The sequence below is a fragment of the Tenrec ecaudatus genome, chromosome 18 (assembly GCF_050624435.1).
Source record: "Tenrec ecaudatus isolate mTenEca1 chromosome 18, mTenEca1.hap1, whole genome shotgun sequence".
NCBI classification, from domain to species: domain Eukaryota; kingdom Metazoa; phylum Chordata; class Mammalia; order Afrosoricida; family Tenrecidae; genus Tenrec; species Tenrec ecaudatus.
The window spans coordinates 44,651,146-44,674,613 of NC_134547.1; the positions used below are offsets into that span (position 1 = coordinate 44,651,146).

Sequence of the window (23,468 nt, forward strand, 5' to 3'; positions counted from 1 at the left end):
TTTGAAAGAGTTTGTTGGGCTTTGAGATTATTGGCTGTAAATGAGAGAACACCTGAGTTTGAACTGCAAATTGGGCAAGCAGAGGGAGAGGGCGCTAGCTATGTGTGTTACTCAAGATTCTGCTGTGGTTCCTGATGTGTTGATAGCCTGGACTCGAGGCTGGAAGGCAAAACACTGGGCATCTTTGAGCACACCAGAGCATAATGAAAATAAAAAGCAGACAAGTAAACTCTGACCCTTGAAGGAAACAGGCTTCAAGAGAGATAATCTCACATCGAGCTTATGAGGCAAAGTGCTCTCTTATAAGCACAAACCCGAGTTATGCATTTAGGATTTCTGACTTGTACTGTATTGTTTTGACTGCTGTCAATTCAGTGATCCATTTGAAGTGCGTCGGGTACTATGATGTTTTAATAGGTGACCGAGGAAATGGCGTGGCAGCTGCATTGGATCTCCTCTGCTAAACAGAGGAGAAGGAGGGTCCGCCTCCACATCTGCTCAAGGACGGTTCCAGGGAGGCAGAGGAACAATGCTTGCACCTTCTAACTGCCATTTCCCTCTTCTAACACCAACTCCCCCCTCCCAACCCCCCCCCCACTTTCCCGCTTGACTCTGTACTCTGCTGGGTCCAATAATCAACTGATTATTATTTCTCCCATAGAACTCCCAGGTAGTATTTGTGATTATAGGGCTTATTAGGGAAGTTGACGAGTCAGGATCAGAAGGCATTGTCCACAGTAGTGCGACTGTCAGCCATGCTGGCAGGAATGCCTCTTTCGGGTCTTCTGTTTCTCGCTCATCCTCAGTCTCTCAGCCATGTGACCCCTTAGCCTCAGTCCAGCTCAGGCAAGTGTCACCAAGCTCTCTCTCTTGTTGTTTGTTTTGAAATTATACTTGACTTTTATTGAAAAAGTTTTATTGATGTGAATTCCACAGACCATATTCTTCCGCAGTTCAGTACTATTCATAAGAGTTGTATGGTCATCACTAGTTTCTTCCTTCCTGGACTCATTATTAGCTCCCCATTTCCCTCCTATCTCCCCTCCCACATCCCCAGTAACCCATTAATCCAGTTGCTATCTCTTTTAGTCCTGATAGATGGCCAAATAGCACACCACTCATCAAACTTCCTGCCCTAAGTTACTCAGCAGTTCTTGTTCCATGAACTGAGAAGCCTTCCTCCCTGCTCTGCTCTGCTCTGCCTCATTATCTCTGACGCAACCTCTGGGGCCTCTGTTACCTCTACCATGTAAGGCGGGGCTCTTGCACCTGCTCCACTGGTGGCGTCGTTCTTCATGGTCACAGACCTTCTTTTCTTGCTGCTGAAATGGCTCACGTTTCTATGTGGTGGAATGGCATGACCAGTCCCTGGCTTAATCCATCTTAATTGCAAAGCTCCACCCAGTCATTTGGTGTGAGTTGCAAAGACTGTGGCTAGAGGAGCCGTGGCCAGCAATTTCAGGTCACCACTGTAACGGAGCAGAGTGTTGAGTGGGAGAACATTGAAAAAAATAAATCCTGAAATTTAACTGATACCCTAAAGCCATTAACGTGAAACTAATTATTCCGGACCTGATGATGGAACATAGGGGAGCCCTCATGGCATTGTAGGTTACACGTTGGACAGCTAACTTCAAGGTCAGGAGGTCAAAACTATAAGGCCCTCTGAGAGAGAACCATGAGGCTTCCTTCTCCTATAAAGATTCAGTCTCAGAAACCCACCGTGTACCCTCCCCTAGAGAGTTGCTGAGTCAGAGTTGACTTGATGATAGCAGTGGGTTTTTCAAAAATGTTAGCTGTCTGCTAGGAGAAGGCCTAAAGTGTGTCTTCAAGTGTTTATTCAAACACCGTCTACATAAAAACATCCACGTCTAGTTCTAGGGCCGCAGCATTTGCGTTACCACCTGCACGTCTTTGTTAGAGGAGCTGCTGCCGACACCAGTGCCTTCAGGGCCAAAGGGAAGAAGCAGGTGCAGGTGGTTCAAATGTCAGGCGAGGCAAAGTGGAACATGCAGCCTGCGCTTGCTTACGTGCATCGATGCCTTTGAATTATGGTGCTGGTGACAGATGTTGAAAATACCATGGATTGCCAGAAGAACCCACACAGATCCGTTGGAAGGAATCCTGTCAGAACACTCTTTCATATCACATCCTTTGTACATGTCACAAGAGAACGGTCTCTGAAAAGGGACATCATGCTTGGTGAAGTATTGGGTCAGCGAGAAAAGACCGTGGAGAAGGTGGACTGCAACAGTAGATTCCAGCCTAGCAATTGTGAGGATGTCGTGGGACTGGACAGTGTCTCATTCGATGGTATATAACAGGGGTCCTCAAACTACGGCCCGCAGGCCACATGCGGCCCACCGAGGACATTTATCTGGCCCGCCGGGTGCTTTTGCCCCATTTTTTTAAACTTCAAAATAAGATCTGTGCAGTATGCATAGGAATTTGTTCATAGTTTTTTTTGTAAACTATAGTCTGGCCCTCCAATAGTCTAAGGGACAGTGAACTGGCCCCCTGTTTACAAAGTTTGAGGAACCCCAATCTATAAGTTCGACAGGAGTTGGAACCAACTGGAAGGCACCTAATGGAACCAACAGTCATAAAATCACCCAGAAAGAGGCTCTAGATAAAAGTTATCCACCTTCACTCATTTTGCAGGTAAGGAAACTAAGTGTTTGCCTAGTGGTACAGTAAATGTAGATGTACCCATTGACCCATGTTAAATAGAGCAACTGGAATTAAAAACAAACAAACAAATTACCTTTATTTCTTTCATGTTAGGTTCCAAAGGCATTGTTGTTGGTAGAAAACCTGGTTGTTCACTTCAGACTATCTTGTAGTTTCAGATGATTAAATTTGGGGCCTAACATTGAACAGAAAACAACATAACATTGGTAAAATTGATGACAGTCTTACTGTATAGGCAGGTGAAAAACATCTTTCTAAAATTTCCCCTTCTCTTTCCTCCTTTTAAAATAATATACTCCTCAAGTCTAATATATTTACTTAATCAAATAAACCCCTTACATGTTAGGTTGTATAGTATGGCCTAGCAGAGTGAATGGGCCAAATGAAATTGCAGTCCAATCAAGACAATAAATATAATTCCAGCAATAAGGCAAAATGACTCTAGACTCCCTGGTGGGTGGCAGAATTTCCTACAAGTCAAGGAATTAATGACTCATGGTTGCTGGTCTACCGTGAGGTAAAACCAGAAATGTGTTGTAGTGAGCTCACATGATTGCAGACCTCTTTGTTCCTGGCCTACTGAAGACAGCCGCCTTCCCTCGCTTATCCCTCCGTGGCGTGGCGTGCATTTGAGAGCTGCAGAAAAGCCTTGCGTGTGTTTCGAGTAGCAAGATTGGTGTGAATACTTAGGAGACGCAATGGCATGGGCCACATGTTTTTCCTAGCATGTGATGTTTTATCAGCATGTAGTGATATTTTATCAGCATTCATAGACTATTTTCCTGAAGTAGGAATAAGAAGAAATTTCCGAGATTACGAAATTATCTGCTGGATCTTCTTCCGATTCAAACGTTAACTGAAGTTAGTATATTGTTCCTCCATCATTGTTCTTGCTCTACTTCAACTCCTACTTTTCTTTCACCTCCCCCTTGGTCATGCTCAGCTTCGGTGACCAGGTCCGTCTGTTTGTGGCTTGGGCTCGGTGCTGGCATATCCACTCTGCGTATTCTCTTGCGTCTTCTAGGGCAGTTATCTGTAGGGGCAAAGGGAGACACTGAGTATGTATCCCTTACCTGTCCATACATGGAACTCCAGTCGGGAGTGTGCAGAGACAGTATATTTGTCAAACAAAATTGCATAAGTAATAAGAACCATGTATTTGAATAAATTATCACAGACTAAATTTCATTATGAAAGTTAAGGATTTTATCTTTTTTTTTCTTTTTTTTTCCTGACCCTGACCCTGACCCTGACCCGAATTTTATCTTAAGATTGTATTACATTCGAAAAGGTATAATAGATTGCAAAGTGATTAAAAAACTTTCTTAAAATCTTATGTTGGAAAAAATATCTTTTGTTTGAAGTATTTCAACTTTTAAATTATTAATGGTGGCCTACTTTTTGACATATGTCTATATACATGTTTCTATATTATGTATACACATACGATATGTATAGATACAGACATAATCTCTGATGTGCTCTGTGTGTCAGATTTCATCCTGGATTGAATTTTATGAATGAGAGATAGCTGGAACATGGAATCATTGGTATAACATTGTGTACAATATAACCTGGCAGACCTCAGAACTGCAACATGAGCTCAAGATCTACAAAATAATCGGAGAACACAAGCAGAAAGTTGTTTTGCAATTTGGAGTTTTGTTTTTTTTTTCCTCCCCTTCATGAGCTAGGTTGTTCTCCAAAAGCACCAAGTATTACCGTATATACTTGTGTATAAGCCAAGTTTTTCCAGCACATTTTTATGCAGTTTTTGTGGTAAAATTAGGTGCCTCGGCTAATATTCGGGTTAGCTTATACTCAAGTGTATATGGTACTTGTCTTTTCAGAGAGCTGTCATGGAGTAACAAGGCCTTTTGTGGTTTAGACTGAATGTGAGTTTCCTCTGCATCTTCAGCTAGAAAAAAAATCACAGTACTCTTAGAATGTGATGAAAGTTTCCTCACACGGAAGCTAAGGAATCGCCTCTCATTTCTGATTAGGTAATTGTTAACATTGTCCCCATCTAATTTCATGATGCCGAAAGTCATAGCCAGTTGCCCTACTTGGGAAACAGCATGTGGCCTCAGACCTTTAAGATCATACGCAGTTTGGAAATCACCTCAATTGTATATGTGCCTTGGATCTCTCCTCCCTCCCCTTCCCCCAGCTTCCTTGGATTTTCAGAGAGTCTAAAATTTACCATGTTGCCCTTCTGTGCTTTCTTCCAAATGTCCTTACAGACATCCACACATGTTGTTCATAGTACCTGGTGCTTTCTGCCCACCTTCCCCTTGCTTGCCTGACACTTAGTGAGTTTTCAGTTCCTGTGTAGCTTTCTTTGAGAGTTCCCTTTTAAATTAGTACCACTTACTGCTCCCTGTACCATAGGACTTTCTGGGTTTGCCTGTCATCTAGCTGCTTGCTTAATGGTGACACTGTATGTATTGAGTTCCATGAAGGCAGAGGCCATCTCCTTTGATGACTAGTGTCTCCATGAAATTTTGATCTCAGTAGAAACAGTGACTGGAATGTGTTCCTTTTAGATTTAGACAAACATTCCCAATATACTATAATGAGTATCCTTTGAAGATTTTTATTCAAATCACACCTCTGATACTTGATCGCTTTCTGATTCTGAACTAGTTATTTGTCTTGGTCTTGGTTTTCACTTCTGTAACATGGGGGATGGTGCTGCCTGTCTCAGCCTTATAAGGTTTTTGTTAGGATCAAAAGAATTAGCATAGGAAAAAGTGTCCCTTGCAGTCAGGAAGGATTAATAAGAAGATGGATAAGGAACAATGGGTTGGAATGCCAACGTTTTTAGTCTCCCTTGGGGGGAGGGGGGAGTGGGCACCTGTTCCTCACTGCCATCCAGTTGGTACCAATTGAACATAAAGAATCCACAGGCAATGGGAAAATTGGATTCCCACATGCAACAAAACAAACAGGACCGTGCTTTACACTATACACAAAAACAAATTCAAAATAGACGAAGGAACTAAATGTAAAAGCTAAGACACAACAAAGGTCTGCTTGGAGCACTCTGCCCTTTTCAGAGCTCTCTGTATAAGATCACATGGCAAGAGCAACCCTGAGTGTGGGAGAGGAACCTCAAGGCAGTGAGTGCAGGTTGAGGAGGAGCCAAGGACTCAGAAATGGAGGGCGGGCAGGGATACAGCCTCCAGAGACTGTAATGGGACTGAATTGGAGGTGCAGAAACTGTTAAATTGGCTTATCCCTTGCTGTTTCTACTCTTCATAACAACAACAAAATAAATGCACCTTAGGAAAAACTACCCAGGAGAAAGATGCATGGAGGTTAGGAAAGGAAAATGTTGACTCTGATTTGGGGCCTGTTAAATCTTGGAGTTGGTGGTACATTAAAAATATAGATTTGGACTAAGGGATTGAAGTTACCTGTAATTGAACTTGTTTTGAGAAGATGAGACTCCCTCAAGGAAAAATACTGTTAGAGTAAGACAGAGAAGGAAGAGTCTCATACAGAAATAGACACTCTGTGCCGAGGCTAGAGGGATGAGAGGGCAGAAGTCATACAGAAACCACGGAAAAGGGACTTTGAGGAAGAGCTGTGGGTAATTGTGCCTGGTGCTTCCCAGGTAACTAAGAGGATGATGCTGGCTTGTAGTAAGCAGAGCCGGTCAAGTCATTAGCCTTTGGGAAAAATTGTGTTAGCTGACTGGTGGTGGTAGAAGCCGGGTCAAAGAGACAACAGTAGATTGGCTCTTGTTGTTAGGTGCCGTCTAGTTGGTGCTGACTCGCGGCAAGCCTGTGTACAGATACAGTGAAACACCTGTTCTAATGCTGGAGCCCGTTGCGGCAGCCCTGTGCCGGTGCATCTTGTGGAGGGCCTTCCTCACTTTCACTGCCGCTCTGTTTTACCAAACACAAGGTCCTTCTCCAGGGACTTATCGCGCCTGACAACATGGCCAAAGTATGTGAGACAAAATCTTGCCGTCTTTGCTACTAAGGAGCAAAATTCTGGTTGTAACTTCTTACAAGACAGATTTGCTTCTTTAGGAAGTCCCTGGTACTTTCAATATTCTTTGCCAGCAGCGTACTTTAGATACATATATTCTTCTTTAGCTTTCATCATTCACTGCCCAGCTTTCACATGCAAATGAGGCAATCAAAAGTACCATGGCTTGGGTCAGGCACACCTTAGGCCTGGAAGCAATGTCCTTGCCTTTGAGCGCTTTAGAGACCCTGTGCAGCTGTGCATGTATCTTAAATTGTTTTTCAGGCAGTTTGGTGAGGACAGAAAGGGTGCAATGCAACAATGATTGGAAAGGCAATTGGGAAAGCCCCAGGAAGGGTTCTGTTAAATATTTTTTCAAGGTGGCAGAATTTTAAAAAGAAAAATGTGGGGTTAATGGAAGCACAGAGTGCACAGAGGCTCGTGGAGAGCAAGAGGTTGCTGGACGATATAAATAGAGCAGAGCAAAGTGGCCCCGTGAAAGCAGGAAGGAGTGGGGTCCTGAGCACAGGAAATCTGCTTGTCATGTAGGTCCATTTTTACGCTTATTAACAGGCACCCCGTAATATGTCTGTATTATACTTGCATGGTATGTGTTTTGCAATAGAAGTTGTATACACATTTGCTTCTTTACAAATACTAACTCATTTACTCTTCAGAACAACCTTGCGAGGTACGGCTATTTACCTATTTAAAAGATGAGGAAACCAAAACTCAGAGATAACCTCACGAGTATCTTAACCTCACCGAGTAACTTGCTTAAGGTCACGCGGATTGTAAGGGGAAGAGACGGGGTTTGAACTCATTTGAGCTGGCTCAGCAGGTTGTATTTGTAGCCTTTATGTTAGACTAGGTTACTCTGCCTCTTCCTTTTTCTGTGGTTGGAGCAGTTTAAAGAGGGCTACACATAAAACATGGATAACTCAACGCAAAATCTGGTTGTCTGGTTAAGTGAGCTCAGGAATGGAGTTTCACATTTTATAGGATAATGCTGTCACTCAGGTAATGCGTATGTTGGGTTGCAAACCTGGGCTCACTTGCAGGGGAAGAATACCTGTATCAGAGGTATTATTAGTCACTTTTTATCAAGACAAGCCAGCAATGGTGCCTTTTCACTAGGGATATAGTTAGAACAGTAAAGGAGAACATAAAATGCATGTATTGAAATAAAGTTAAATAAATGATGACGAGGTAAGAAGAGGATTGTCGCCAAGATTCAGTCAAGAAATGTTGCTAACCAAGACCGTGCATTGATTTTCTGGAATACTGGAAATGAATAAATGAAAACAAAAAGAAATACCTATAGTATATTATAAATTTCAAAAAGAGTTAATAACTTATTGTAAAGGTATTTTTCTATAACTTCTCTTCACTGCAAGGCAAAACTGGTAATTGATATAACTTAGTCAGCAGCAGAGGGATTATTTTTTTCCAATGAAGTAATAATTTCATGTTTTTTATAATTATTTTATGCCAATGTGTGGTGAGGGCGGGGGAGCAGGGGGAGATGTATTTAATGCCTGATCCATGCAGCATTTTCTGTGGCCACAACAGTCAGTGAGACACTGTAGAGAGAAAAGGGTTATTCACTTGACAGTCATTCAGGTCACTTATGTACTGTAACACCATGTGCTTCGTCTTTCCCAGGAAAGATTGTTTAATCCTGGCTTAATAGTTAATGCTTTGTCAAATTACTGTGATATCAGAAATTCTACTGGTTGCAAGCATTATTTAAGTCGATCCAGTTCTAAACTAGACCGGACTCTTGGTGAAGTCTCACTAAGCCCTGTCCTCTGACCTCCTGAATAGAATTGTGTTTGAGGTATCAGTTGAAGACTCTCAAATTTCCCTAAAAATGGATTTATGATTGAGAGAATTTGGCCTTTTCATCTCACCAGGAATAGCCAAGAGGTGGACTGGAAATGTCAAAAAAAAAAAAAAGCATCTTTAGAGCCTGGACAATGTAGGCAGTTTGGCAACAGCGGTGTTTTAATGGACTCTGTGACTGCTCTCTTCTGATTTGGAATAGTGTTGCCCTGTTCTAGTATTCACTTCAGTATCTTGATTAGGAAGCAGGATCTTGGTAAATTGTTATCTCTGTTTTGGGTAGGATTATGTGGAATTGACTGAAGGAAATTATAGTTTAGAAGGCAATTATTCTTAAGGAGTTCATAAGAGCAACAGTTGTTCTATCTGAATCATCAGCCCTGAGAATAGAATCCAACATTTATTTTCTATTGAAAACTTATTGCTTTGGTATTTATGTTCTTCAGATGCATAAACTGCCCTTTCCTCAACAGTCTAGTCCTTTTTATAAATATGCCCCAATACTTCTTCCTTTCTATTTTTCGGATCCTGTTTAGCTGCTTTGCATCTCATGGGAATATTTTTTTCTGGGGAATCTTTGCCCTTTGAAACTTGGATGATTGTAGATAGGATATGACCAAGTCGATGAAGCAAATAGGTAATTGTATTCAGTTTACTATCTGAAGAGCTAAAGTACGTATTCTGTACTTGTGAGTTTTAATTATGTAAATAAAAATTACCTTGGAAAATCCAGGGTAATATAGCAAGTTTTGTGGAATTCTGGGGAAAGTCTGAGTTGTGGTGAGAAGGAGAGGGGGTGCTGTCTAGGAAGAACATTTTAAAATGGTTAGCGCTTCATCTAAGAGAGCTTGATGCCACAAGGGACCAGGTAGCCCATTTGAAAATCAACCCAACCCAAACTCACTACCATTGAGTCAATACTGACTCATAGCGACCCTATAGGACAGGGTAGACCTGCCCTGTGAGTTTCTGAGACTGTCACTGTTTACAGATGGTGAAAGCCCTCTCTTTCTTCTACAGAGCTACTGTTATGTTTGAACTGCCAACCTTAAGGATCCTTGGTGGCAGAGTGGTTCCACATTGGGCTTGTTTTAGAAAGAGATTCTGCCGTGTCTATTTGCATAAAACCTAGATTCATTGTTTTTATATGAACATAAAGTACAGACTCTAGAAGTAGAAGAAAAGAAAACAGGAAACTAGAGAAAACACCTGAGCATTCATTTCATAAAGGAACTGCAAATGTCAATAAATATATGAAAAGTTACTCAACCTGATTAAGTACCAGAGAAATGTAAATGAGAATGAGAGATACTTTTTTCTTCCATTTATCACTTTGCCAAAGATGTAAATGTTTTTTGATAATTACTAGTGTTTGAGTGTATGAAGAAATGGCTATTGTTTCTTGGTAACATTTTCTGGAGGGCTATTACACAATATGAATCAAAAGTCTTAAAAGAACATACCTTTTGACCCAGTGAGTCCCCTGCTAAGAAGCCTTTTCCTGAAGAAATCGTTTGTATTTTCTTGTCAAGATGGTTCAGTGTGCTCGATATTTGTGAATGCCTTCTGCTTCAAGCAGAACATAACAATGAGAGAGAACATGTTAACATAACAATGAGAGAGACCATGTTAAAATTCAAGAAGAAAAGAAAAAAGACAGAATTTGGCATACAAACAACATATTGTTGTGGACTGGAAAGGAAATGAAACATTAGGGATAAGGTAGGGTGAAACCATGAGTCTGCAAGGGCTTCCTTCCCAGGTGGAAACAAAGGGGGCACTGTTTCCAGTTTAGCTCCTGGGAGGTAACAAGGACGAAACGTTTACCGCTTGAGATGCGACCAGGGGAAGCTGCCTTCATTGCTTAATGCCAATGGTTGGAGTAAAGCTCTACCCTTTGTAAGAGGAGATTGAAAAAGACTCCCCGGTGGGCCTCTAATTATATAGAGCCGTGATTTTGATAGGCCAGAGAAAGATGAGGCTTTCTACTCCTGTAAAGAGTTACAGTGTCCGGAACCTACAGAGACAGTTCTGCCTTGTTACTGTGAGTCGGAATTACTGTGAGTCGGAATTACTCTGTGGAAGTGTTGGCCTCGAAGAGTTCACTGAAGGCATCAGAATGATAAAGACAAATCACAAGCAAAGCATACAGAGCAGAATAGGGAAAAGAACAAGTTGACAGATATTGGAAATGCGCAGTACAGTTACATTGAGTCATCGTATAGATGAATAGACTGTAGACTGGATACAATTAAAAAGAGAATTATTGAATTGGAGGAGAGTTCTGAGGAATTCATTAAGATTGTAGAGACAAAAGATTTAAAAAAAATCAAGAGTCGCTATGAAACGTGGAGGATATCTAATAGGTTTTCCAGAAAATGAGGATGGAGAGCATGGTAGAGAAGCAATGTTTGAGATCAGAATTGAGAACTTTCCTTATTTGAAAAAAGTATGAGTCTTCAGATAGCTTTGAGTGGAATTATCATGTTGAAATTGTGTGCTCTGAGAAATATAAAGAAAAAGCCTTTATCGATATGACAAGGAAATGCACATTATCTACCAAAGGAAGACTCTTCCTAGCAGCAGCCAACGCTTGCAGGCTGTGAAGTAGTGCCTTAAAGGCGCTAAGAGAAAATTGTACACAATATGGAGTTTTAAAATCAATCTATCTTTAACTCACCAGTGAGAAAATAATATTTTCAGACATAAAAACTAGGAGCATTACCAATCATGCATCACTAAGACTGCCAAGCACTGCTTTTCAGCAAGAAAAAAAGTCCAAATAGAAGGTTTGTAATAAAATAAAAAAGGTTGAGTGTGAAAATTGATAAACTGTAGTGGGAGATTCACTTTACTATTGTGTACAGATACTAATTTTTAATTGATTTAAAGTGAGAAGAATATAAGAAAGGAGCAAGTAAGACTTGTGTGATCCCACTGCTGACATCACGGATTTCTAAGACTATTAAGAATTGATCTTTGAGAACTCAGATGAAATGGATATGTTTCTAGTTAATTTACTTGCATTTCTCTAAGAAGGAATACAAATATGAATAAAGCACTGAAAAAAATAGAATAACAACCAAACCCGCCCTCCAATAGACAGAAGGTCCAGTTTTACAGGCAAGATAAAGCAAACATAAGTAAATGTCACATTCCCCCCACCCCCTACAAAATTTGTATTACAGTAAAATATACATAGCAAAATGTTTGTTTCTCTATATTTGCCTATTCTAGATATTTCATAGAGATGGAGTCATAAAGTATTTACCTTTTTATGTCTGACTTATTTCAGTCAGCGTGTTGTTTTCAAGATTCATCCATGATATAGCAACTGTCTACATTTTGTCTCTCTTTATGATATAGTGGTATTTGCTCGTATGCATATACCATGTTTTATTTACCCGTTAATGGACATGTAGGCTGTTTGTACCTTTGGATTCTGTGAACAATGTTGCAGTGAGCACTGTAGTCCGTGTATCTGTCCGAGTCTCTGCTCCCAACTCTTTGGGGTCTACACGTAGGAGATGTGCTAACTCGAGAAAAGGACACCATGCCTGGTAGAGTAGAGGATTATTAAAAAAGGGGAAGACCCTCAGGAGGTGAATTGACCCAGTCACTGCAACAATGGGCTCAAACATAACAATTGTGAGGGTGGTTCCGGAGCAGGTGGTGTTTTGTTGTGTGGTACACAGAGTCACTGTGAGTCAGACTTGACTCTGGGGCATCTAATAACAATAACAATAACAACAACATGCTAGTCCCAAGAGCCCCATGCAACGGGCTCCAATGTCCCCATATCTTTGCAAACTCATGTTCATTTTCAGGGTTTTTTAAAATAATAACCGTGTGCTAGTAATTACTTATATAAGAATTACTGCCAGACTAGTTCCAAGGAGTTGGAGATTGCAGATGTCCCAAAAGACCATCTCTTCCAAGATCCTCCTTTGCGTATATTCTTCCACATCCTGGATTCTGTGAAACTCACAAAACTTTGAGGCAATGTCTCATGTGGTCATAGGTGCTGTTTAGTGCAAGTCAAATGCCTGATCCAGAGCCAGAAGCCAAAAAATGTACCCAATGCCACAGCAGTTCTTGCTTCTACCAAAATTCCATCAGGAATAGAGCTCTGGCTTTCCAGGTGAGGTGGAATGTGTGGAACTGTATGGTGTTGCCATTACCTAGCCAAGAAAAACAAAGGGTGTGGCCTGGTCCCACCAGTTCTAAGGTGGAGTCCTCCAGGTGCCCTCAAGGGAGCAAAGGATGTGGCTTGGGCCACTCCTTACACAAAGGTCAGGTCTCCATCCCGCCCTACTCCTGTCCAGCAGCACAGAGCAAATGCCATTTAAAACAGGACTAGAGCCACAGGTGGACACGGTCAAGACTTGCAATATATAAAGGGCTATGGCTGGAGGGGCCACATTAATTGATTGGAATGCACTGTGCATTTATTTTTAACAAATCATATTTTCAATGAGAATCAAAAAGAGAATGCTGAGGGTTTCTGTTTTGTTTTTGTTTTTTTAATCATTCAAGTGCTTTCCTCCCTCCTCTGTATTTAAAGGAAATATGGTAGTAGTTATGAGCTGGATTGCGAACCCTCACGTCAGCAGTTCGAAACCACCAGCTGCTCTGAGGGAGAACTGTGACTGTAACATACTTCATTTAACAAAGGAGCTCTCAATTAGCCCTGCTAATTGCAAAACATGGTGGTGGAAGCTTGCTAGCCATTCCTAGGGGGAACAATGAGGCTGTCCAGCTGTGGGTTAGAATCCACTTGATGACAGTGGATTGTCGGTTACATATGATTGGACACTTGAGTTGTCTCCTACCCTTGTTTTTGTTTTTGCTGTGAGCTATAATTCAGGATTTTAAAAAATTGGTTATAAATTGCTTTTCATAAGACAATTAAGATGGCTTTATTAAAAGGCAAATTCACTCTTGGCAAAACAGGGGAAACAGGCCCTCTTAGACTCTGCTGTCAGGAGTACACAACAGCTAATCAGGGGCTCTCACACATTTAAACAGGGGGCCAGTTCACTGTCCCTCAGACCGTTGGAGGGCCGGACTATAGTTTAAAAAAACTATGAACAAATTCCTATGCACACTGCACATATCTTATTTTGAAGTAAAAAAATAAAACGGGGCAAAAGCACCCGGTGGGCCAGATAAATGTCCTCGGCGGGCCGCATGTGGCCTGTGGCCGTAGTTTGAAGATGCCTGGCCTAACTCCTACGAGGGCACATGGCAACTCCTTCCCAAATTCAAAAGCATGTCCCCTCTGATCCAGCAATGCTCCCTCTGCAGTTTGAGCCTGCAGATACACTTGCACCGAGTTCGAAGTAATAGATGCACAAGCCAACTCACTGCTTCACCGTTTGTCGAGCAAGCACTTGAAAACATACCCCAAACTACCGAATTGTAGCCTTGCAAAGAGTAGGGTATATGGTATATGAATTATAGCTCACAGCAAAAACCAAAAATATGTAGAAACATCTCCAATGTCGTTGTGAGATCCCATAGATGGTTTTCCAGAAAGTACAGCTTTATCTTTCTCCCTGGGAGCAGTGGGAGAGTGTGAACCCCACACCTTTCTACTAGTACCCCAGTGCCTAACCCACATAAAGGATAAGCAGCAAGGACTAAAGTCAGGAGTAGATTTGGAAATTGATTAGAATGAGAGCTGGTTGGGAGCAAAATTACTCAAAATATTCAATTTTATATTGTCTGATGATTTCATGAATTATATTCAATTTTTAAAATAAAGAATAAGCAGAAGCAATTTTTAAAGGACAAAGTCAAGGTTATCAATCTTTATTTTATACTGTTGATTTTTGACCTATGTACACATTGCCTATTCACTATTTTTTATCTAACTTTTTGTAATAAAAGGATTCTAAGCAGAACAGTTAATTTTTTTCAATTTATTATTAATTGGGAACTAATACACACATCATCTCATTGTATAGGTCAATCACATCCAGCAGAATTGCACATTTGCTACCACCGTTTCCTAACATGCCTTTTCCACGTGGACCCCTTGACATCATCTCCCCTCCCCCTGCCACCACCATTATCCATCCAGAGCATGAACTTCACTTTAAAACTGAAGAGCACCTACATTTTGGTTTGGATTTAGAAAATGCACACGCATTTATTCATACCCAGCGAAGCATTTATTTGGGAAACTTATCACAGACTATAAAAATTTTTTATATCGCGTTATAAAAGAAGTGTGGTGGGTGGAGGCAGCTCTGACAATTTCTTTGTCTGCATCAAATGCCAACCAGTTGGTAAACACACACACATTAAAGTGTACTCTGCAGTGGAGGAAGAAGGAAGCCACGTTTGATTGTCAGATTGGCTAACTGCGGCCCCTCGGCCTGACGTACAGATGAATCCACACAGCTGGGCCCTGCAGCACACTGCTCTGCTCACACATTTCTTTGCTGTCACGCTCGTGTCAAATACATCAAGCTGCTCACAAATGCCACAGAGAATGCCAGAGCAAGCTCAAAACCACCGTGCTCCCACCTGGCAGGAGGAGGAGCATTTGAAGATTCTTCCATGCAGGCTACTGCCCATTTCCACAGCTCCCAGCAAGGAGATGGGTTGCACACCTTCCAGAAAACACTCTGCAGTTCCACACCATGGCTTTGAAACGGGCTGTCAGACACTGTACTGCAACACTGTGGCCAGTGAAGTCGTATCAGGTCTGGCCATCTTGGCCAGTGAAGATTGGGTTCGGGAATCTAGCAGAGACTCTAGGTGCGGATGCTCCTTGCCACAAAAGAAGAGTCACATTTTCCCTCCCACCCCATGTCCCTACGGCTCATGTGCTGTATCCCTTTGTCATTTCTGTATAGTACTTTGTAAACAATGCATCGTATTTTGTCAGGTTCAATCCAAATTTCATTTTGGAAGCTGAGTCTTTGCAAAGTACAATCACAAAGGCTAATGACTTTTCAATGTGAATATGATCCTGTGATCTCATCAAATTTTGAATAATATGTGGGAAATTGACCAAGTCCTTCAACAAAGGCATGAGTAGTAAAGACATCCTCCCTGGGGGAAACTCAAATATTTTACATATACATCTCTCAGAACTCACTGCCATCGATTCAACACCGATTCATCGTGACCCTATGGGACAGGGTAGAACAGCGCCTGTGAGTTTCCAAGACTGTAACTCTTATGTAACTCTCCTGCAGAGCAGCTGATGTTTTCAAGAGCTGGTCTTGCCGTTAGTAGCCCAGTGGGTAACCACTATGCCGCCGGGGCTACGGTCACGTATGCGTATGTCATACCCCAAACTGAGGTTTTGAATCTTCATGGGACCGTAAATTTACCCTAGTCTTTCTCGTGCAGAGCAACTCATGGGTCTGAACATGGTGCAAGTGTATATGCAGGCTCAAACTGCAGAGGGAGCACTGCTGGGTCAGAGGGGACATGCTTTTGAATTTGGGCAGGAGTTGCCGTGTGCCCTCGTAGGTCTTAGGCTGTTGTGTACTCCTGACAGCAGTCTAAGAGGGCCTGTTTCCCCTGTTTTGCCAAGAGTGGCTTTGCCTTTTAATAGAGCCATCTTAATTGCCTTATAAAAGCAATTTATAATCAATTTTTCAAGATAATGTTTCTTTCCTAGGCAATTGAATCGACTAAGATTGGCTTCACTAAGGCGACAAGGCGGAAACTTCTTAATAAATATTATTGTTTGTAATTGACCTTGCCAGGGGATCGCTAAATTGGAAGTAGTGACTGTTGATGCACAAACCAAGTTTCAGCTTTGTGGCAGTACGTTATGTACTTTCTCAACCTGCATTGTCTCCCTTCAAATGAATGTGATGCTACAGTATTAAAATGAAATGTGTTCAGTGGAGGGTGATCACGTGAATATACAGTAGACCATCCCGATTGAATTCTGTCCTCTCGATAGCACCTCCCAGCTTGCAGTGTTTTGTTTTCTTATGCCCTTGGCCTAAGCTAGATGCTAAGGGGCTGTTTTCACAATACTTTAGCTGAAGCCTTCATTGCCGGCAGAGTTTCTGCTTTCCTTGCTGTTAATGGGACAGTGGCTAATCACACTTGGATGGGGTATTAATCACACTTGGATGGGGTATTAATCACACTTGGATGGGGTACTTAATTCCTTTTGGAATCTGCCCCTCAGTGTACCTCCTTATAGATTCGCTTTATGGATAGGGTGCCTTGAAGAGATCTAAAGGTGATCTTTAGTAGTTAGAGCTGTTTCAACGTTGGAGACATCATCTGCATTTGAATTATTTAAGGCTTTTTTTTAAGAATGACTTCAAAATAAAATTTCTATCACTTGTTTTGAGAATGATGATGGCAACAAATATACAGATATGCTCAACACGGTGGATGTATGTATGGATTGTGATAAGAGTTGATGAGCCCCCAATAAAATAATTAAAAAATTTTTTCCTGGTGCTTTGTCCCATAAAAAGGACACTGAGATCATGTGCAAGAGTTTCAGGAAAATGCAGGCTTCCCTGACTTTGAAGTAAAAATGGAAGTGTACCTTTTGATTGTATTAGTTATAGAATGTGTAAATATTCAAGTGTAAACATAGCATTGGCTCTTCTTATGCCCCCAGGCCATCATGCTGGGTTAAGTAGAAGGTCAGTGACAGAGGAAGATCTCCAAGGAGGTGGATTGACACGGACTGCAGCAACACGTGTGGGGAAGGCTCAGGACGAGCAGTGTTTCATTCTATTGTATGGACCCTAACAACATAATGTCTAACATGGAAAACAGTTTAACAAGTCAACCAATTAGTGAATTATTTGAACTATTGGTGGAAGATTTGTGTTAGCCTTATGAGTTCTGGGCAAAGGAAAACAATACAGTCTGAATGACGAGCCGAGAAATACTTATAGTCAGAAAAGGGTCTTTGATTAACTATTCAATCTATAATGATACCTCAGGGTAGAATTATTTTTCCTCTCTGAGGTAGACTAGTTGCTATATTTTTAATTCTTTATTCACTTTGGATCATGACACTGCAAGTCCACAAAGTCTGAGTTCTGTCCACAGGCTATTTTCTCTAAACTGTTGTGATTGTGCTGTTTTTCTGTGAGGGCCGTGCGTGGTTGAGCAGGCTGTCTAATCACAGTAGCCACACAGATAGATGAGGGAGGTGGGGCTGAAATACAGCTTGTGCTCCCATAGCCATGGCGTATTATAAACAAAAACAAAATAAGTATTCACTACTGTCAAGTCGTTCCAACGTATAGCCACCCTGTAGGACCGACTAGGCCTGCCCTGTGGGTTGCAAGGCAGTAAACCTTAATGGGAGTGGACCTCTCCATCTTTCTCCCACAGAGCTGTGGTGGTTTTGAATTGCGGATCTTGGGATTAGCAGAACACTGTACTCCACCATTACCACCAGGGCTCCTCCCAGACCCTTTGGTGGAAGAGGGAAGGTGCCATCAAATTGGCGCAGACTCATGGCGACTGTATAGAACAGAGCAAAACTGCCCCCGTGTGTTTCTAAGACTATCTTCTTCCAGGAGTAGAAAGCCCAGTCTTTGTCTTGAGGAGCGGCTGGGGGTTTTGAATTGCTGACTGTGCTGGTTAGCAGCCCAGGTCATCAGCACTAGGCCACCAGGGCGTAGAAGGGGTAAAAATAGACGTGGACTCTTTTCTGTTTGTTAAAAGAGTGCCTTCTTGACAGTCGCCATGATATTGCACTTGATTTGTTTTATTTGAAAACCAGTTTCTCCATTTTAAAGAAACTGTATGTTAGAAAATGTGTATAGAATTCACATCTATGTGTATGTTTGTCTTTATACAAATACATATATGCTGTATGTATGAGCATACACTTATGGCATAAATTCTATATCTATGCCTATCAAAAGAGATAGTGTCTAGAGTCTTAAAGGCTTGAAGGTGAAAAAGCAGCCATCTAGCTCAGAAGCAACAAAGCCCACATGGAAGAAGCACACCAGCCTGTGCCATCATGAGGTGTCGAAGGGATCAGGTATCAGGTATCATCAGAACAAAAAATCATATAATTGTGAATGAGGGTGCGAGTGCGGAGTGGAGACCCAAAGCCCATTTGTAGGCTACTGGACATCCTCTTGCAGAAGGTTCTGGGGAGGAGACGAGCCAGTCAGGGTGCAATGTAGTAATGATTAAACATACAACTTTCCTCTAGTTCCTAAATGCTTCCCGCCGCCCCCCCCCCCGCCCCTATCATGATACCAACTCTACCTTACAAATCTGGCTAGACCAGAGGATGTACACTGGTACAGATAGGAAATGGAAACATAGGGAATCCAGGATGGATGATCCCTTCAGGACCAGTGGTGTGAGTGGTGATGCTGGGATGGTGGAGGGAGGGTGGGTTGGAAAGGGGGAACCGGTTACAAGGATCTGCATATAACCTCCTCCCTCAGGGGTAGACAACAGAAAAGTGGGTGAAGAGAGACGTTGGACAGTATGAGATATGACAAAATAGTAATTTATAAATTATCAAGGGTTCATGAGGGAGTGGGGAGCACGGACGGAGGGGGCAAAATGAGCTGATGCCAGGGGCTTAGGTGGAGAGCAAATGTTTTGAGAATGATGACAATGAATGTACAAATGTGCTTTACACAATTGATGTATGTATGGCTTGTGATAAGAGTTGTATGAGCCCCTAATAAAAGGATTAAAAAATATCTTATACTTTAATGTCCTTCTCATTTACTCTAAGGAGCCCTGGTGGTGTAGTGGGTTTTGCATTGGGCTGCTACCACAAGGTCAGCATTTCAAATCAACCAATTGCTCCTTAGAGGAAGATAAGGCAGTCTGCTTTCCTAAAGATTTACAGCCTTGGACACAATGGGGCAGTACTGCTCTGTTCTATGGGGCTGCTAGGAGACAGTATCATCCTGATGGCAGTCAGTTCTGGTTTTTATTTACTTTGTTTATGACAGAGCTATTAGGGAAGAGATAGAAGATAGAAGCCTGAAATGGCCTCAGACAATGCTAGTTGTGGTTACAATACTTTGTGATAGAATGGGAAAGAAAATAAGCGAAGATGTTAGAGAGATCAGAGTGTTTTAAAAGGGCATAAATGGATTTGTTCTTACATGAATGTTGATAGAATGAATAAAATTTTCAAATAACCTGATGTTATACAAGTGAATATTGTGGCTTGGGTGGAAAAACTACTGTGTTTCAAATAGAGGAGCTCTGGTGGCATAGTGATTATGCATGGAGCTGCTAACCCCACAGTCGGCAGTTTGAAACCACCAGCCATTCCACCGCAGACAGGCAGGGCTTTCTACCCCCCGAAAGAGTTATAGTCTGGGAGACTCACACGGGGAGTTCTGTCCTGTCCTGGAGAGTTGCTGTTAGTTGGCATTAAGTCAAGGGCGGTGAGTTTAGTTTGGATTTTCGTATCTCAAACTGCGTGTATTTACAGAATGGAAGATGGACTTACTAGGTGACTAGTGATAAAGAAGAACCTCATGTCAAAGATACATGTGAAGAGCTTACATCAGATTTTCTCATGAAATGTAAAGTGATGAAAAGCATGATATCTCAATATTTCTTTCAATCTATGTGCTTAAATCTGTGTTAATCAACTTAGCATTTGTTGTAATTGGCACTTGACTAATTTATCTTACTGCAGTGTATATTCAAATTGGTTAAATTACTTTGGTATTTTCTTCATTAGGAAAATAAGGGATTGTCCTATATTTTGGGTTACTTCATACTGAAGTCATATGTACATGTTATTAATTTTATACAGAAACTGAGGCTTCTCGAAGAGCTTGAAGACACATGGCTTCCCTATCTGACTCCCAAAGATGATGAATTTTATCAGCAGGTAAGCTATTTTAGTATTTGTATCAATTTGTAATAATGTGTTTAGTAGAGATATTGAGATACAGCACCTCAGAAGTAATCTGGCCCAGTCTACTTTAACAATGAGGAAACTGTGATCCAGAGGTGGAATGACTTGCTTTTGGTTATCTAAAGATGCTCCATTGCAGGCGTCCTCAAACTACGGGCCGCGGGCCACATGCAGCCCGCGGAGGACATTTATCGGCCCGCTGGGTGTTTTTGCCTCGTTTTGTTTTTTTACTTCTAAATAAGATAAGTGCAGTGTGCATAGGAATTTGTTCATAGTTTATTTTTAAAAACTATAGTCCGGCCTTCCGACGGGTCTGAGGGACAGTGAACTGGCCCCTGTTTAAAGGGTGTGAGGACCCCTGCTCCATTGCCTGCAGAGCATCTGCTTTCTGCTGTGAGCGTAGTGCGTTAGCAGCCCGGTTTGCCTTTAGTTACTCAAGGATTCCATGCTGTTCCTCGCCACTGCTCTCGCTCTTTGTTGGGTGTCCAGAACACCACTTTGCCCTCTCTCCCATTTTCAGATGACAAGACTTCACCTACCACCACCTCCTTTGTGAGCACTTCTCTGATTCCCCAAGCCCGCTGGGAGAGTTGACTTCACTCTCACCTGGGCTCCTTGTGCCTTGTAAATTCCTCATTTTCCCATCTGTCCCACTGACTCGCAATTAGAGGATTCTGGGTCTGTCTCCCAAAGGCGCTCTGGTAGCACAGTGGTTAAGAACTTGGCTGCTAATCTAAGGGATAGCGACTTGAACCCACTAGGCTGGCAGTGGGGGTAATTAGGGTGGGTGTTGGCAGTCGGTTTTCGTAAAGATAGTCTTGAAAACTCTATAGGGATAGTTCTGTACTGTTCTCCAAGGTCACTAGGAATCTAACTGGATGTATAGCAATGGGTTTGGGATGGTATCTGCTTTCCTAAATTATGTCCTTGATGATGCAAATAGTTAAGTACTCAACTACTAGCTAAAAGGTTGGTGGTTAGAAACTAGCTAAAGGTACTTTAGAAAACAGGCTTGGGGATTTGCTTCTGATAGCTTACAGCCTCAAAAATCCTATTGGACACCTCCATTCTCCACACATGGGGATCTCAGTGAATCAGAGTTGACTGGATAGCAAGTAGAAACAGTAACAATTACAAGTGACAAAAATCTAGATCAAACTCCTCGTGGCCAGAATGGGATTTGTTACCAAAAAAGGGAAATTTTATATACCCCACTTAAATGTCTAGGTTATGTCATCCCTAAATCCACTTTCTCAAAAGATGTTATCTCCTCAGTGTTCTCTGTTTCTTGGCTTGGCTTTCCTTGGTGTGACTTCATCCTGAAAATATACGAGAACTCTAACAGCTCAAGGGATATGTAGTTGGCTTAGTCTGGGTAGACTAGAGAACAAATTCATAAACACTCATATGTGTATAAGAAAGAGGCTTATATACAAGAGCAATTGAATATTGAAAAAAACATTCCAGCTCAGTCCAGATCAAGTCCATATGTCCAATATTAGCCGATATGTCCGATACCAATCTATAAAAACCTCTTCAGACTTACGAAACACATGCAATGAAGCTGAACGCAGGAAGATCACAGGCCGGTGGGTGGGAAGTTGTGTGGATCCATTGTCTTTGAAAGCATCTCAGCTCTGGCAGGCGTCTCCAAGGTGGTTCCTTCAGCTCAGGGCACTAATACAGTTCCATGTGTCTTGTAGGGAGTGAAGGGAGAGAGAGAGAGAGAGAGAGAGAGAGAGAGAGAGAGAGAGAGAGAGAGAGAGAGAGAGAGAGAGAGAGAGAGAGAGAACTCCTGCCTCCAAAGACGAAATACGGAGTTCTCAGAATTCTCAGGAGAAGGCCATGCCCACACAGAGGCCTCATTGGCTGTGACCGGATTGACAGACTAGACTCCACCCTTTCATTCTTAATCCTCTCAAATTGACAAACAAATATGTAACTACCACAGTAGTCTTCAACACCGAGGATCTTAGAAGAAGGTGGTGATTTCTTTCTCCTTGGTTCCTTCAGAGAGATCCGTCAGGGACTATGTTGGGCCGACTAGAACCATGTGCCTAACCGTCATTGTTTTCAGAGGGGGTATAATGCTCCTTTTTAATTTGATTTAGTTCACCTAAATCCACTGACTCTTCAAATGGGTAGAGAGCATTTCCACCCAAACTGCGTGGACTAGAAGTTAAGAGATTCATGGTTTCTCTAAAGGAAAACGAGTACTGTAAAGAAAAGGGGAAGATCCATACCGGACAAGTAAAACCAATACAGGCTTACATACTCTTCCCTGCTAAAACGTAAACTCTTTGGGTACAGGAATCAGAATATACCAGCTTTGTATCTCGAGCGCTTAGCATGTGTTTGTGTGGAGCATACTCATGGAAAGTCTGCCTGTCTAGAATTCAGATCTCTTGGTTTTCGGTTAATTATAATTTCCAAGACACTCTACTCGTGTCTGTTCTCATTAAATGTTCACCGTGGTTCACCTTGTCAGTTCTCTTACGGGTCTCCTTAGTTCCTTTGCTGTGTTGCTTAATCCATTCTTTCCTAACCCTAACCAAGACATCAATCTGAGCATGTCTGTCTTCTGCTTCAAGTCCTGTGGTTGCTGTTCATTGCCTGGCTCCTACAGTTCTAGCCTCATCTCCCCTAATCTTCTACCACCTGACCCATGTTAATTTTTGTAGGTCCCCAAATTAACTGTGCACTTTCACATTTGGGGGGCATTCTCTGGAGACATGCTTACTCCTCCTATCGATCTATATCTTCTTACTTGGTTGGCGAAGTTCAGTTTTTATCTCTGCTGTGAAGCTCCTCCCTCTTGTGTGGCCCTGTAGTCCTTCATCTCTACCTAAATTAGCACACAATATCAGTGAGTGTAGTGATTTCTTTCTATGTCTGTGCTCTTTATTTCTGTATCTTGGATGCCCGGTACCCAGCAAGTAATTCATTGTCTTGAATTAATTGGATTCATTATGAATTCATTTTGGAAGCAAGATATATAATAATAAGTTTAGTACGTTTTGAACTTTATATACACGGGGTAACCCCCCAGGAAATGGAACAAAGCTCTGCACGGCAGAGCTTTTGG

The 23,468-nt window shown here is 41.9% G+C and overlaps 1 protein-coding gene across 1 annotated transcript in view; it reads left to right on the forward strand.

Annotated features, from left to right (window-relative positions):
- Positions 1–23,468, forward strand: part of FTO (FTO alpha-ketoglutarate dependent dioxygenase) — a 451,554-nt gene that overhangs the window by 106,901 nt on the left and 321,185 nt on the right. The window contains exon 2 of the mRNA XM_075538030.1: positions 20,279–20,356. Coding sequence (XP_075394145.1) covers positions 20,279–20,356 — 78 coding nt within the window. The remainder of the gene's footprint in view (positions 1–20,278; positions 20,357–23,468) is intronic.